The 17,131-nt window shown below is 36.2% G+C and overlaps 1 protein-coding gene across 1 annotated transcript in view; it reads right to left on the bottom strand.

The window, feature by feature from the left end:
- The window catches only part of LOC121725415 (progestin and adipoQ receptor family member 4), a 54,032-nt gene extending 37,446 nt beyond the window's left edge, over positions 1–16,586 (bottom strand). Inside the window, exon 1 of the mRNA XM_042112390.1 lies at positions 15,971–16,586. Within this exon, the coding sequence (XP_041968324.1) occupies positions 15,971–16,316 (346 nt within the window). The 5' untranslated portion in view covers positions 16,317–16,586. The remainder of the gene's footprint in view (positions 1–15,970) is intronic.
- Between the last annotated feature and the right edge of the window lie 545 nt (positions 16,587–17,131).

Below are 17,131 nucleotides of genomic sequence, written 5' to 3'. Positions count from 1 at the left end.
ATGTACGACGAAACTCATTTCCGAGTGTCGCTTTCTTATCTCCACTTCGAACTAGTGTTCAAATAACATTGTTTTTCTGAGAAGAAGCAGTTTCTATTCTCCTTCATTTTTCCCACTTTCTCTATATTTCCCAGAAGGTCAGTGGTAAAAAACTTGCTAGGGCATGAAAGACATAATATTTGTCTGCCTTATTTGGCAAATATAAAACATTAAGTGGGCTCCACACTCGCGGCGTGATTTGCGGCCGCGATTCACGGGCGCTACGCGCCATGAACACGACGCGGATAAATAGGACCCTCTACACTCGCAATCTTCGCATATTTTACATTCACGCATTTGAGTAATGAACGTTGAAGTCATTATTGCTGCTGCTCTGAGTTCTGACATAGTGTGCTTATCAAAATTTCGCGGGACAAAAAACCGACACCGGACGGGGAAAGCCACGAAGCGCGAACGCGAAGCTGTGAAACCCTCCGCACTAGCGGCTCGCAACCTAAGCTACGCGGGCTTTCGCGCCGCGAGTGTGGAGCCCGCATTATAATAATATATGTGTTGTATATTAATGTAACGAAACTTAAATTCTTATAAAGCTACTTCTAAGAATTGAGCTTTAGCCGTTTTAGTGAAGATTTACCCAAATAATATCATGCGGCATACTTTCGTTACGAGAATTACTTGCTACCAAAACTGAGTTGGAATTCTGCCAAATTCTAACAAAGTAAATGCTCGAAGGACTTTCTTCATATAATAATATATTTTCTCCTTTACTCCCTGTGCAGTATTTTGTGTTACTAAGATGTGCCAAGTTATAATTTGTCACCAAGAAATTAAGTTATAATAATATTATAATTTCGGAATTAATGTATTAATTGTACTCGTATTATCATTAATCACATAAATAAAACTAATTAAAAAAAAAAAAAACGAAAAGACTGAATATACAAAAATTAGATTTTGTAACTCTTTTTCAATTCTTCTTAGCTTATACAAAGTCTCTTACGTAATCTCAGAACGACTTTGATATGCCAATAAAATTGTCGTCCACAAGGTATGCTAATGACATTCTGAACACCAAGAATTAGTAATGTTGGTACATTGGCTGAATATTTTCAGCAATTCCATAACAATCCAGTCAACAGAGGAAAAAAATTAAAAAAGGTTTGCTGTAAAATTATATTATTTTTTCACAGATTTCAGCCAAATTATTTTCAGAATCAGTGCCACGAATCACGATTAATGTTTTACTGTTTATACTTTATATCGATAACAACGGTACTTTATATTCCATATCAGCTGTACATGAATCGGTGCTGCGATCTATGCAGCTTTTAATGTTACGTAAATCACAAAAAGCAATATGCGGGAGTTTCCAGTTTAAAAATTAAAAGCTCCAAAAGCGCTCGACAAAATTACGCCGCTCGTGTGAACACATGTGTAAATTGATGGAGCCCTCGTTTACCGTCTCGTGTAGTGCAGTGCTTTGTTCCAAAAAATGAAGAAATTGTGAGGCTTTGATCCATAAACCATTGAACCTTATGTAAGTTTTAATTGAGTTTTGTTCAAATGTCTTTTATTTTATCTTGTAACTATCTATAGAGTGTAACATCTGGCATAAAGTATATGATTTAGACATTTTTCATGATCGCTCCACAACCTTTAGGAAGAAAATTTTATGTTGCTAAATTAATAAATATTCATTGCATTTTTAATTTATAAATAATTATTGTATACTTATTTTTTTTTTTTGACATTTGACATTTCTTTAATTGATGTATGTAACTATTGAGTAATAACGTATTTTTTTTAAGTATCTATTGTAATTATAATTGCAATTTATTGACATGTTAATTTGGACATTTTATATTATTTGGACATTTTTTTTTGTGTGTAAATTAATTTTTTTCTGACATTGTCTAATTTTTCTTGTAATTTTCATTCTCTCATGTAATAATTAATTGTAAATTAACTTTTCTAGCTGTTAAGTCTTGACTAATGTTGCATTGTGTTTTAAAAAATAATGTTGTGCATGTCTTTAATTGACATGAATACTGAATATGGACTTAGGTCCATATTCAGTATTCAAATGTTAGTTATTTAAGGAAGCTTGTATTCATTTTGTTGACATGCCTTATAAATAAATAAATAAACAAAACTAAGACGTGATAATACTTTAGAGTGTGTGTTGCTTGTAGAGAGTTCACAGACTTCACTGTCAAAGTAGCAGCGCTGAAAGACCAACATTTTTTTTTTCACTTTTGTACGGGGAATCTCGTGACGCTGGGGCGTATAACAGGACCCTGAAGTATTATCCCTTAGTTTTGTTACACCTTGTAAATATAAGAAAAGAATGTAACTGTATATTCTTGCTATGTATGTGTTCATATTGGTACTAAATTACTGTTTTCTTTCCCAGTAAAATAAAATAAAAAGGGTATCATTTAAGCTATCACCAATTTAATTAGTTTTGTGTTTCTTAAATAATAGGGTTTGTCCTCAAAATAGTAGATCTGTCACCAAAATGTAGTCACCAAACAATGCAAAATCAGTTCCACAATAAATCAACTAAAATCCTGAGATATATATATATATATATATATATATATATATATATATATATATATATATATATATATATCCTAAGGTCTAGTACCAAATAAATGTTTTTTGTATGTATTATAATAGGTGTGTCCTAATAAGTATTTAAGCAAACCAATTTAAAGAGATCACCAATAAATCATATTATGTTACTAGAAAATTGCATTAAGTTCAAATAAAAAATTAGGGTTGTCATCATCGTTTCAACCAAAAGATTCTGCTACTTAACTAGACTCCCAGGGTTCTAAATTTCCACTGGTAGTATAAATTATATTTACTTAAATAAAATTTTTAGCAGAGTAGTAAATAAAACAATTAAAGTCAAAATAATCAATATTTATTGTTTAAAATAATTACCACTGAACAATCAGCGCTGGTTTAAAATAGCTAGCTTATGGCTAGCAGATAAAACACTTAATTAAAGTTAAAATAATAAAAAAAATCGAACCTAGTTACCTACTACCCATCGTTGAGGCCGGATTGGTCAATTTTTAAAGCGCACCAATTTGTCTCCGCCCCTTTGATCATTTTTTCATTAAAATTATAAATTGATGTATTAAATTGGTAACGAATACTATTAATTTAATATCTGAACGAAATAAAATGTTACTACTGTATTGGTGACAAAATATCAAATAAAAAGGAGTCGCAGTCAGGGATCGATAATCGATTTATTTGGTGACAGATCTACCATTCTGAGCACAGAGCTATTATTTAAGTAACAAAACTGTTATTATAAGAACGAAGTTTATATTTATGTAATGCAATATAATTTTACTGGTTATCGATCTCTTATTTTACACATATATTAACATTAATTTGATAATTCATACCTGGGAATAATTTTTGTTTATCTGAGAACGAAAATATTTCGTGGCGATAGATCTATTTATTAGGTGATACAACTTGATGACAAATATAAATTTTGGTGATAGAAAATATAGTTCCCAAATAAAAATAAATACACATTAATACCATCCTTGCCCTCTATACGTTAAAGTTGAACATTTAAAAATAGCTATAATTAAATAACGTAATCAGACATGCTGTTCATTGTTATTTTACTTAGTACTAACATTTTATAAAACTCTTTCACACTATTATTGACTGTTTTAAAGAAATTGCAAAATAATTAATTAGCAAATAATAGTAATTGTACAGTACACCCAACTTAACTTTTATGAAGCTCAATATTATGTGTTTGACAGAGATAGTGATACTATTAAGTACCTATTAGCTATTAGTTTCTCATTTTTTGCTATGACTACATGTTTAATTAAGATTTGTGATTAAAAAGGTAACCCGTATAATTTAAACTGTGATTTTTTATATTTTTCTCAAAAACTATATCCATTGCTGATCACCCCATTTAGAAGTCGGCTAAAAGATTGTAAAAGTGTTTCGATCTGTTCGCTTTATTATCTTCGGGAATAGAAAATAGATTGTAGGTAATATAGTGTTCAGGGCCATCCACAGGACGTCCAATATCCGGGCGTGCATGTATGCCGGTCGCCGGAAACGTGCTAAATCGACTGCGAGCGAGGACGATCTCGAGCACTAATCACATTAAGCACTACTCACTACTGGTGCTCACACGACTATACAGGGTGTAACAAAAATAAGTGATAATACTTTAGGGTGTGTACGTGTTCCTTGTAGAGAGTTCACTGTGAAAGTGGCAGCGTTGGTCTTTCAGCACTGCTACTTTTACAGTGAACTCTCTACAAGGAACACGTACACACCCTAAAGTATTATCACTTATTTTTGTTACACACTGTATATTGAGGAAGTAAAGCTTAAAATCCATACTAATACTATAACCATACTAGTGAAAGTGTAAGTCTGTCTGTCCGTCTGTCTGTCTGTTACCGCTTTACGCCTAAACCTTTTATACGTGGGAGAGCCATGCTTCGGCACGAATGGGCCGGCTCGACCGGATAAATACCACGTTCTCGCAGAAAACCGGCGTGAAACAGCGCTTGCGCTGTGTTTCGCCGAGTGAGTGAGTTTACCGGAGGCCCAATCCCCTAACCCCTACCCTATTCCCTTCCCTACCCTCAACTATTCCCTTCCCTTCCCTTCCCTACCCTCCCCTATTACCCTATTCCCTCTTAAATGGCCGGCAACGCACTTGCAGCTCTTCTGATGCTGCGAGTGTCCATGGGCGACGGAAGTTGCTTTCCATCAGGTGACCCGTTTGCTCGTTTGCCCTCTTATTTCATAAAAAAAAAAACCCTTGAAGCGATTTTGCTGAAATTTGGTATGGATACTTTGAGTCCCGGTAAAGGACATAGGATACTTTTTATACCAGAAAATCATAAGCACGGCTGCCGCACGATACTTATTTTGGCGCAAAGAAGTTGCGAGCATCATCTAGTACTGTATAATGTATAATATTATGTCTTCCGTCCCACTGGGTTATGAGTAGACATCGGATTATATGTATTTGCATACTTGCATACTGCATGGTTTTTTAACGATCCCGAAAAAATGTCATAGCCTATTTATTCGTTGGTAAATATCTGGGTTGAGTAAAGGACAAAGAAACACAGTTTCTATAAGATTTTAGAATTTACATGTAAACGAAATTGCAAGCAAGATCGAGTGGTATAATTAATAAATAAAGCAAACTAAACCATCTACATATAAGAAACTACATCTAGAACGGCATTAATTAACGCGTTTTTTCATTGCAATACATTCCACATACAGTAAAAAGTATAAAAGCAAAAAAAATTGAGATCACCTTTGCGAGTGCTCTGACCCGCTGGCCGCTAATTAAGTTTTAATTATCGTGGTTTAGCGCTAGAAAAACTCGTAATAGGTTGTTTTAAAACAAAGTTTTAAATTTTAATATTAAATTTACTTCTACTCGAGTAAGTTGGTTTCGGATTTGAACCTCGAGACGAAAACAAGAGTTTTTATTTTTCTATCGGTTATTTTGTTGATCAAATATTTTGATAATACTATTAAAGGATATATTTTATGAACATTACATAATGCATGTTAAGGCTATGCAAGTTTTCAATAGCACGCACAATTGTCAATTATGATTGGCAATCAAAGTATGCCACTCTAATGATGCATAATCATGGGCCAACTTGGACAAGTTCCATGAGGAAAATAGTTGCACGTATTTACTTTTTATTTAAGACTTACCATATTTGAGTTATTATTGAGCTTAAGATAGTAATTACCTAGGTTCCTGTACAAAGATTCACTGCAAAATATTTACATACAAAAAATATGAATGATTACAATTACAATATTTAAGTACCTACATACTAAATTGTAATCGTTCCTATTTTTTGGTATGTCAATATTTTGCAGCGAATTTTCGTACAGGAACCTAGGTAATTACTATCTTAAGCTAAATAATAACTCAAATATGGTAAATATTCTCGAATGGGAAATCATCTTGGTATTACGTTTGTATTTTTTTTTTTTTTTTTTTTTTATATGAAATAAGGGGGCAAACGAGCAAACGGGTCACCTGATGGAAAGCAACTTCCGTCGCCCATGGACACTCGCAGCATCAGAAGAGCTGCAAGTGCGTTGCCGACCTTTTAAGAGGGAATAGGGTAATAGGGGAGGGTAGGGAAGGGAAGGGAAGGGAATAGTTGAGGGTAGGGAAGGGAATAGGGTAGGGGGTTAGGGGATTGGGCCTCCGGTAAACTCACTCACTCGGCGAAACACAGCGCAAGCGCTGTTTCACGCCGGTATGAGAATTTTGATGGCACCCGGAGTCTTAAAAAGTTAGATTATCTATTTAATATACACATAGCAATTCCATACATCAATAGTAATTAAATGCAAGTCACTCCGACACGTTGGTATTGATTTACAGCCCTAAGCTGCGTCATTCTGTACTCCGTCATGCACGACACCTATTACAGCATATACCAGGGTTTCCAGTCTTTTCATAACTCCTGGGAGTCTTAAACAGTAATTTCATGAAACACCTATTATTGATTTAAGGTTACATTTTCTGACAAACGCATTCCTGAATAAACAACTAAAAGAAAAAAAATGTCATTGTCCCTTTGGTACCTCTCTACGCCTAGCTAGGGTGCCGTGTTTACTGGTTATTTATTGTGAATACTGAGCATATTATAAGTTTGAAAACAACAAAACTATTCTTACTAAAGACTTCCTAAGTCATCAAGAAACTATCAATAATAGCTCGACGACGACGTCAAGAGGTCAAGTATTAAAGACTAATTATGACGTAATAGTATGCCTACATAACAATAGCATATTACAAACGGAGCAATAATATAGCAATTCACAACCGTACAAGGCAAGCTTAGACACAACATAGGATGCATTGCCATTAAATATAGCTATTTTTTTTTTATCATTAAAATCTAAGTGCCTTCGAAAGATCCTTGTAGATTTGTACATATTATAATTTGTTAAGGGGAAAATATATTATAATCTATCCAATGGTATTTGACATTATAAAAGTTCTCGATTTCTAATAAATAATCGGCCAAGTGTGAGTCGGTCTCGCGCACGAAGGGTTCCGTTATAGAGTAAAATTAGGCCAAAAATTGTGTTTTTTGTATGTGAGCCCCCCTAAAATTTTTATTTTATTTTAATATTATTATTAATTATTAAATTACATATATTATAATTAAGGTTTTTGTGAAAACTTATGTCCCTGCTGTTGCCATTCTCGATAGCGAGAAAAAAAAGCCAAAAAATCACGTTTGTTGTATCCTCCCTTAAAAATTAATTTTATTTTGTTTTTAGTATTTGTTTTTGTAGCGAACATAGAAATACACAATCTGTGAAAATTTCAGAAGTATAGCTATAGCGGTTCTTGAGGTACAGCCTGGAGACAGACAGACTGACAGACGGACAGACGGCAGACATCGAAGTCTCAGTAATAGAGTCCCGTTTTTACCCTTTGGGTACGGAACCCTAAAAAGTATAACTCACGACGCTCGCAACACGATGTGTACTATTATATAATAGGCTATACTTAACCCGCAAATTACGATTTACGTACCCAATGTCACACACCAGTCACGCTCGTAGGAAACAAACAAAAGAGTTGACAGCGTGGAAGTGCATAACTTATGCAGGGGAATCGATCCTGTCATATGTCATATATTGATACACGCCGTGTCGTGAGAGTCTACCATGTCATTAGTGACTGAAAGCCGATGAGAAAATTTGCCAAAAGATGTAGTTATTTTGATATCACGCTGCCCGTGTGTCACCAAACCACCAAATATATCACCCTCGAAAAAAGTATATATAAGAGTATATTGGCCGGTGTTGTTTGGTCCGCTTATGTAACACTTTAGTCTGACAAAACATATTTTACAACCTCTATACTATTCTATTATACATATTATTTCCAGTAAATAATGTCAATAAAACTGTATGACACTAAAAATGCCTTTAACTACGGCGTACCGCAGATTTTACTATCGCTACGAACTCGTAGCACGAGCGTAGCGCGTCTACGACATCTGACACGCTACGAAATTAAATTTTAAAGACTTTGGAGTTTGGACTTTGATAACGTTTCATATTTCACTTTCTTTAAATATTTATATTTTATTTAAGCAGTACAAAATATAAAAACGTGCTAAGAAAATCTTGCAGTTGAATAATAAGTAGTAGGAATAGTTGAATAATAAAGAGATCTATTAATGATAGATTTCGAATTCCGATTAAGGTGCAAGCGAGTCGAAATCACGATAAAATTCTACAAGCTCGGAAGAGTCGAGCATTATTCATTGTTACATAAGATGTCGCGAGGTTGAAATAAAAGTTTGTGTCGCGTAATGGTCGGAGCTGGGCCTGTAGACAAGTGGCAAAACGCTAATGCTAACGCTAGCGCTTCAAAATGTATGCGATTTGACATAAGTCATCGCTTCGCTAGCGAATACTAATGTCAAATCCATACATTTTGTAGCGCTAGCGTTAGCGTTAGCGTTAGCGTTTTGCCAGTTGTCCACGGGGGCTGCACTCTACGTGTCCGTTTTACCCTGAAAACTCTCAAAACATTACGTAGCATGCCAAACGCGTTATATTTTATGTTTATGTAATGCTGGCCTATTTTATCTGAAACCTCGTATGTTCAACGCGAGACCGTATTGCGATTATGTTTTTTTTGTATTTTACGCGAATATAGAAGTAAAATCTTTATTTATATTTTGTAACAAACAGAATATATTTTTACGTTATTCGTTAATAACAATAAACATCAGCGTCTGAAAGTGAAATCCAATGAATTGATTTTTTTTAAACCAGTTCTTGAATATTGATAATATATATTTTATTCTAAAAAGCTTTTGTGAGAATCTAATGTTTGTGAAGTTTACTGACCTTAATATATAAATAGTTACATAATGCATCAATAGCAATTTTTACTTCTTTATAGCTTTGTTTTTACAAGTAAACTGCGACAAAAAGCCCTAAGGGCGCATTTTCGTTAGTCGTTATCTTGTACGGTATACACTATACAGCATACGGGGAGTCTATGACAATTAATGGTGCATTTTTATTGGTCGTGACATGCGTTCCAGAAATCTCCCGCACCCCGCATCGACCAGTGAAAATGCGCCATAAGAGTATTTATTAGGAGAATATTCAGCAGCCGCGCCAATGCTCAAGGTTTAATATTTGTACGCAGCCGGAAATTAATTGATTACACTGCAAGCCCACTCAATGGCCTGCATAGCAAAAGTTACTTGTGTTACTTCAATAAAAGTATAATAACCTGTTCAAATAAATATTTGAACAGTTTTTAATATGTTACTAAAATTTGGACTGAAAACTATCTACACTATTCCTTTAAATATGGATAGCACATAGGAAAGAGTGAAAGTTGTACGGTTCCCGCGCGATTAGATAGATAGATAGATAACTCTTTATTACTCACAAATTGGTACTATAACTAGTTCGACTAACTTAACATGCTTACAGTAAAATGTGGGCAAGTGCGGCCTTATCACACACACATAAGTAAGCGATTAATTATATTCTGTGTGAAAGAAGTTTTGGGTAAGGTCTCTTTTGTCATCTTTTTAGTCTTAAAGGACCTTGAGACTGAAGAAATACCACACAAGTATGACATATTATTGTGTTACAATACGGCCGAAAAAAATATAAATCTTAATAATTCCCCCAGTAAATAGCAGTAATTTGAGCACAAATATCTCATACCAAATATATTGTTCAATACGGGGAATGAGCCCAAACAAATGACCTCATATTCAAAATGTTTCTTTGGCCTAGTCTTAGCATTATTTCGCCGTCGTTTCGCTTTCATTCTTACGAGCTCATAAATAAAGTTCATATTACAAAAACTCGCAATATCGCGCCCGTCTCATGTGTCAACACACCGAATAAACACGTTTGCATTAAAGTTGATGACGAGCAATTTTTCCAGTTCTTTCCCGTTACGCAATCTATACTAATTACTCCTTAAGAATATTTAAGGATGTAAGGGTATGGTTTGACAGTGCGTCCTTTCAATTAAGGGCCGCGCTACACCAGAATGGCAGCCGGCCGGCGGCCGCGACTTCTCAAGCGATACTATGTATTACAATAATGATGATAAAGTTTAAAATCACATGACACTGAAAGTGCTCGCCTCGCCGCTGCCATTCCGGTGTGGCGCGGTCCTAAATGGCTAGTCAAAGCTCCAAAATGCTTTGACTGCATGAATGTACGTCCGTTTGGATGGAAAACGGCTATTTTTTATGTTATAACTTTTGAAAGTACGTGATGTGTATTGTTGTTCCGACAATTAGATACACAACATTATAGGATATGAAATTAAATTTATGTTACAATGAACATTCAGGAAGTGACCTATACTCGTAATAATATTTAAGTTGACACTTTTGTATTACAATATAATTTATAGCCATAATGAGGCTTTAGGGTAGAGTTTCTATTGATCTTACTTTTCCTTGTTTTATTTTTCCAATTACATCGACATCAATACATTAATATGTGACCGCGCGTGATGCGTATCTACGAAACGTACTTAGGGTTTGATAGATATCCGTGCGTGTTCCATTCACTAATGACTTTTTAGTTTGTGTATTGACTATCGTTATCAGCGTCCATCACTGGACGTCGGTCATCACGACACCTAGCTGGGTTATTTTTAAAATAAATTTTAATAAAAGCTTTTAAATTTTTTATTTCATAAGTAGACTTCGTACCTAATACATACCTACACAATAACATGTTGCGAACTTCTACCCTTAACTTACACGGTGAAAGTTTGGTGAAGGCAAATTACATTAACTATAATACAGTGTGTAACAAAACTAAGTGATAATAGTTAAGGGTATGTATGGGTCCCCTATATAGAGTTCGCTGTGAAAGTAGCAGCACTGATAGAGTATTTTTTTTCTTATCTGTGCCAAATAACATAAAAATTGCTCCAGTAGTTCGCGAGATAAACCCATTCAAATAATTTCCCCCGTTCTTTCCACATTCTCCTATTAGTCTTAGCGTGATAAAGTATAGCCTATAGCCTTCCTCAGTAAATAGGCTATCTAACACTGAAAGAATTTTTCAAATCGGACCAGTGGTTCCTGAGATTAGCGCGTTCAAGTTAGCCCTTACTAATAATTTTCCCCGTTTTTTCCACAATTTCCTCTATTTCTTCGCTCCTATTAGTCTTAGCATAATAAAATATAGCTTATATCCTTTCTCGATAAATGAGCTATCTAACACTGAAAGAATCATCAAAATCCGTTGCATGGTTTTAAAGATTAAAGGGAACAAAGGGACATGAGGGAAAAAAAGTAATATGTATAGATAGATCATAGTTGGAACAAAGGAAAGATAGAAGCCGTCGTGAACTCGTGAATCGTGACTCGTGACACAACAGGTGAGACACAGTAGTGCCGCTACACGGTGTATCTGGACTCTGGCTCGGTGCCAGATCTTACATAACGCCCATTTAGGTGAAGGTTGCATTCTTGTCACATATATTTTACTTAACGCGAATTATCCACTCTGCCCGCCAATATTTTGAAGATTTTAATTATAATAAGTGCTAAGAAATAACCCTTCGTTAGAGAAGATTTAAGAACTATTAAATGTACAACAAATACTTATGTAAGTAACTAACCAAGGAGTAGTGAAAACCATTTAAGATTAAAATGAAAGGATTTTTTTTATATTATGTTGGAATCCATTTCTGACACGAGGAGTTGGAGGAAAGTATTCTGTGTCTCATAATATGAATGAATGTAAGGCTTCGTAATTCAAAAATTATTGTTTATAATAATAACTAGCTGTCCCGGCAACGTTGTTTTGCCATAAAATGATTTTCCCTGTTTTCCTGCTTTTCTCTTGAAGTTTTTTCTGATTTTTCTTCTTTAGACCTCACGGAGCCCGAGACCTTTCCAACGAATGCAAAACCGTTGAAAACGGTTCGTGCGTTCTGGAGTTATAGTGTCAGGAAGAAAAACCCGACTTATTGTTATGTATTAGATAATTTTAATACGCGAGCAAAAAACTTTGTATCCCTTTTGACGAAAAATGCGGAAACGTATGTGAATCCAATTTTGCACAGTTATGGTTTAAATGGTGAAGGAGTGCATCGGGCTAATATTTTTTTTAATTATGCTTTTATCATACATTTTTTAACAAATAAAACATTACACACACTACAATGTGCACACTACCATCTCTTTGAATGACAAGCCTATTCATACGAATATACTCTTTTGTTTATGGTTGAAGTATGTTGTCAAATTAAAAATGTTTTTTTTTATTAAATCTGAAATAGTCAATACTTTAAACGGGGAGCCAGTAGAATAATTAAATTAGGGTCAAATTTCGACCATTGGGCGATCTCTAGTCTTTATAGATACGCTAGCTTTTGCAGCCCGCAGCCCGCCTGGCGCCTACACATGCTATCCCACGGACACACTGTATTTTTGCGGAATTAAAAGTAGCATGTGTCTTAATCTAAACTTCCATACTACATTTAATCAAAATTAATTTGTTGCTTTTACGTGAAGAAGAAACAAACGTACACACAAATTAACACAAACTTTTGGCTCAATTACCACTAACATATTTAGTATATTTTATAAGCATTTGTTATTAAGTATTTATTATTATCATTTTGTAACTAACACACTAACACTACTAATGGGCACATTGTTTTGTCTGAAATAAATGTCTTCATTCATTCATTCAATTATTGTAATGATTATGTTCAGCCTTCGTCTTAAAATGTATTATTATAATATTTTTTATTCGACTTAAAATTAACTAAAATCACAACTGCTCGACTTTCAATAGAAATGTGTTATTACTATTAGGAACCAGAAATTCACGTTGCACAGAAATAAGCCTATCTGAAGTAGGAGTAGGTAAGAAATGCTAGTTTCTACACCGCGTAGAGCGGCTACGGCTGCGTAGAGCAGCTACGGCTGCGTAGTAGAAATTGCAAGGATCAAAATATCTTATATCTTTAAACGAGCAATTCTTGTATATACAGGGTGTCACAAAAATAAGTGATAATACTTTAGGGTGTGTATGTGTTCCTTATAGAGAGTTCACTGTGAAAGTAGCAGCGCTGAAAGACCAAATTTTTTTTTTCACTTTTGTATGAGGAAACTCGTGACGTTCGGGCGCTTGCCCATACGAAAGTGAAAAAAATTTTTGAACTCTCTATAAGGAACACATACACACCCAAAAGTATTATCACTTGTTTTTGTTATACCCTGTATATATAATTGGAATCTCGGAATTGGCTCCGACGATTTTCATGAAATTTAGTATATAGGGGGTTTCGGGGCGATAAATCGATCTAGCTAGGAATCATTTTCAGAAAATGTCTTTTTATTCGTGTTTTATCCATAATCTATAAACTGAAAAATATGACTCTTCCTGACATCTATTGGCGAATAATAATACTATTTTGTTAGCAACTAATTGTTTTAACGACCAAGCAGATGGCGTTATTAAGTAACACGAAGTCAATGAGTGTTTGCTATACCGAGCAAAGCTCGGTCATCCAGGTACTTTAAAAATAATATGATGTTACGTGATGAGGGCAAAATGATCTCCCTCATCACACACTTAAAAAGGCTTGCCTGACTCTCTTCCGGCCAAAAAAATTGGTTTGCGTAATTTTTTCCTGAAAGGTAAAGAAATTTTTTATTGAATACATTTTAGGCAAACCAGTGCACATGGTGAGGGCAAAACACTTATTCACTTTTTTTTCTCTTTTTTTACGTACTTCCGGCTTTGTAAATCCACGCAAACCGAGCGTTTCGAGTTCCTATAGTTTTAAACTATCTATTTTCATCAAAGAAATTCATACACCCTATGAAGGCACTTTTGAAATTGACAGCTCCCAGACCAGTAGCCAGTAGGGCTATATCACAGTATAATTAATTTTCAGTGGCAAAACATTGCAGTATCACACAGCACGTACTTAAAACTTGTTTGTGCTAAACGTCTTACTGGTCTCAAAGTTAAGTAAGTTTTGTTGCTTAACATGTCTGGCAAAGCTTGTTATCTAACAAACTTATAACACCCCTCTTTTTTGTCGGAGGTTAAAAATAGATTATGACCATACACTTTTACCACAACATAAGCATAGATCCTAAATTAGCGCCAAGGTTTAACAATATGAAGAAATAAGTTTCGTGAGTTCCTCGTGTAATTAGAGACTCTTATTGCTCCCATCGAAGGGCGAATCGAATTCATTACTCTTTTAGGTTGATGGATGGATGGCCGCAACTTCTGCGGCTGACGGCTCATTGTTACTGTGTTGCGTGCTCAATTCTTAACCCCATTTACGCTAGACTGGGTTAAAAATTGCGGGATTTATAATATTTTCCCTCTCGTTTTCTCTATTTAAGAAAGTGAAGGCGTGGTGTCTTAACACAGGAATAATACTCGTATAATTGTTTAGTTTTAACTTTATTCAAGTATCTATATTACTTGGAAAACGGCGCTGTACTTAGAGATGAAAAAAATACAAATATTTCGCTGTTTCCCAGATTCAACCTAGTTTGATTGTTTTCTCTCCACCATACTAAATTTCAGAAAACTAGAACTAAAAGTTAAAGAAGCAATGTAGTCATCGGGCCTGCCAATAACAGTGAAAACTTAATACACAGCTAATTACTGTAGATACAGATCGATGCACCAGTTTTTCCGCTACAAAATCTAGAACGAAGCTGCATAGGTTTTCTGTTAGAGACAGTTGCATAATATATTTTTATCGTTTTCAAAGCTATAACTCATTTGGTATGAAGTTGAAACGTATTCACATGATTTACGTTACTGCAGAATTCTTTGTTTTATAGAGCTTTGACATGCAAGTGAAATATACGGGCAAATCTCTTTGATAACTGACATTGTAAGCTATGTAAGTGCAGACGGGCCTGTTGGCACTTTATCAGAAAGTGGTGAAACAGGCTTACTGATAAGTGCCGAATAGGCTATTCACAACTTTTTTGACAGATTCTCCAATCTCCATACTTGATCTGTCAAATTAATTGGTGGATAGCCTATTCGTCACTTATCAGTAAGTGGTGAAACTGGCCCTTAGAATAATAAAATACATGCTGCTTGTGATCTCGCGGTGATCAAACTCAAACCGCTTCATCGCGTGGCATATAAATCGACACTTAAATGAATGATAATTGATATTAGACCAGATGATAACGATAAATGCTTTACGAGTATAAATATTCGAAACAACTTTTAAGGGCCACCACACTCTAGAAATAGGGGTCACCAAATGGCGGACCGCGGTCCGCATCCCGACCGCCGACCCATTGTGTGCGGACCCAATCATTTTCGAAGATGAACCTTGTTAAAAATAAATTTCGGTCTCGACTTTAACTGATGAACATCAGAACTTAATGTCAAAAGCTTGCACCAATTTCACTCCAAACTTCAGGCAGATAATTAGCAGCAAAAACTGTCACTTTTCTCATTGTTAATTAATAATTATTGTATAAATAAATACCTTTTTAAATAAGTAATTAGGTACCTTTGTTTAATAAATATTTTTTTATGAAATGTGTGGACCGCGAAGGTCATTTCTTAAAATGGACCCCAGCGAATCTAATTAGTGACCCCTGTTCTAGAAAAAAGTTTGCCTATTGGGAATTGGGATAACACAGATATTTTGTATTTACACTTTGTTGGAAAATTGCCATTGCAGGTTAAATATCAAATTATGTTACATTTATTACCTCAAAAAAAATACTGATTGTAGAAGTTGATTTTATTCTTACTGTCTATATAGAATTATGTATCTACAATATTAGGTATTATCTACGCTAAGAACTTAGTACTTACTCCGCTAACCGGAGTGCTATGTGCTAAATTATAAAATAGCAGTTTTTTTTACCGTGCGTCAAGATGTTGATGGTCTCATTGTGGAAGTAGAAGAGGCTGCGGACGCAGCCACCCCAGCTCTGCAGTGGGCGGTAGCCAGTCAGCACGTAGGGGTTGAACTGCAGGTGCTTGGGCATGTCGCGCCAATGCAGCAGCTGCACGCGCTCGGCCGCGCCGCCGACATCACCGCCCGCTGGCTCGGCTGCCGCGGCCGCCTCCCTCGCTTCGCCCTTCCCATCGGTATCACAGATGAGCTCCAGAGACTTTTTCCTCTTCCTCGGCCCTTTGCCGTTTATCTCCTGAATCGACGTATCGGTCATCGTCGGCCGCGTATTCGGTCCGCCCGCGGCGTCCCTCATAATAACACGGCGGCAGTGCACGGGAGCGCGGGGGAGCGATCGGCGCCACTCGGCCCGCCGCGGTCTCGCATGGCCCGGGGTCTGCGCGGCTCGGCGCGGCTACCGCGGCTCGGGGGTCGGCGGTCGCGCGGACATCGGCGGCCCCTCGAGGCGTTTCTCTCTCAGGTTTGCGGTATGGCGGCGTGAGGCGGAAGCGCGGCTCGGCCGATGCGGTGTCGCGGTGTGGCGCGGAGGTCGCGGGCGGGCCTCGGGGGCGCGCGACTGGCCGGGACTCGGCACTGCACCCCGTGCGCTGCGCCGCCCCGCCCCCCGCGCGCCCTCCGCTCGCCCCGCCCGCCCCGTAGATTTGCGCAATGCGCAAACCCGATCAGCTGATTCCCGCCAATCAGCCTCCCTTGAAGTCTTGACCATAATCTGCTCCATTTGTAGAATACTAAAACATAGTACAACTAAAATTATTTGTAGACAAAAATTTACATCATAGATACTACAATAATTATGAGATACTGTTTATTATTATATCGATACCGAATTTTCAATTGTCGTTATGGACGTTTTGGCGGAAAGTAAGGTTGGGGAAAAAGTTTCTTCGCTCTTTATATAAAAACTAGCTGTTGCCCGCAACTTCGTCCGCGTAAATGTATGTTATTAAAATCGAGATTTAGAAAATTTAACACCCATCTACGACTATTTTAGTTGGATCGAAATTGTTAATTTACATCAAAGACCCAAGAAACTTGAACCTCAAATACTTATCGTTTTGAAAAATCCTTTCTTTGAAGACCGCTTGGCGTGGACAGGGGATGGGGGCCACA

Source organism: Aricia agestis, chromosome 3, assembly GCF_905147365.1.
Source record: "Aricia agestis chromosome 3, ilAriAges1.1, whole genome shotgun sequence".
NCBI lineage: Eukaryota > Metazoa > Arthropoda > Insecta > Lepidoptera > Lycaenidae > Aricia > Aricia agestis.
Note: the sequence above shows the minus strand (reverse complement) of the source record. Positions and strands in the feature narration are given on the sequence as shown.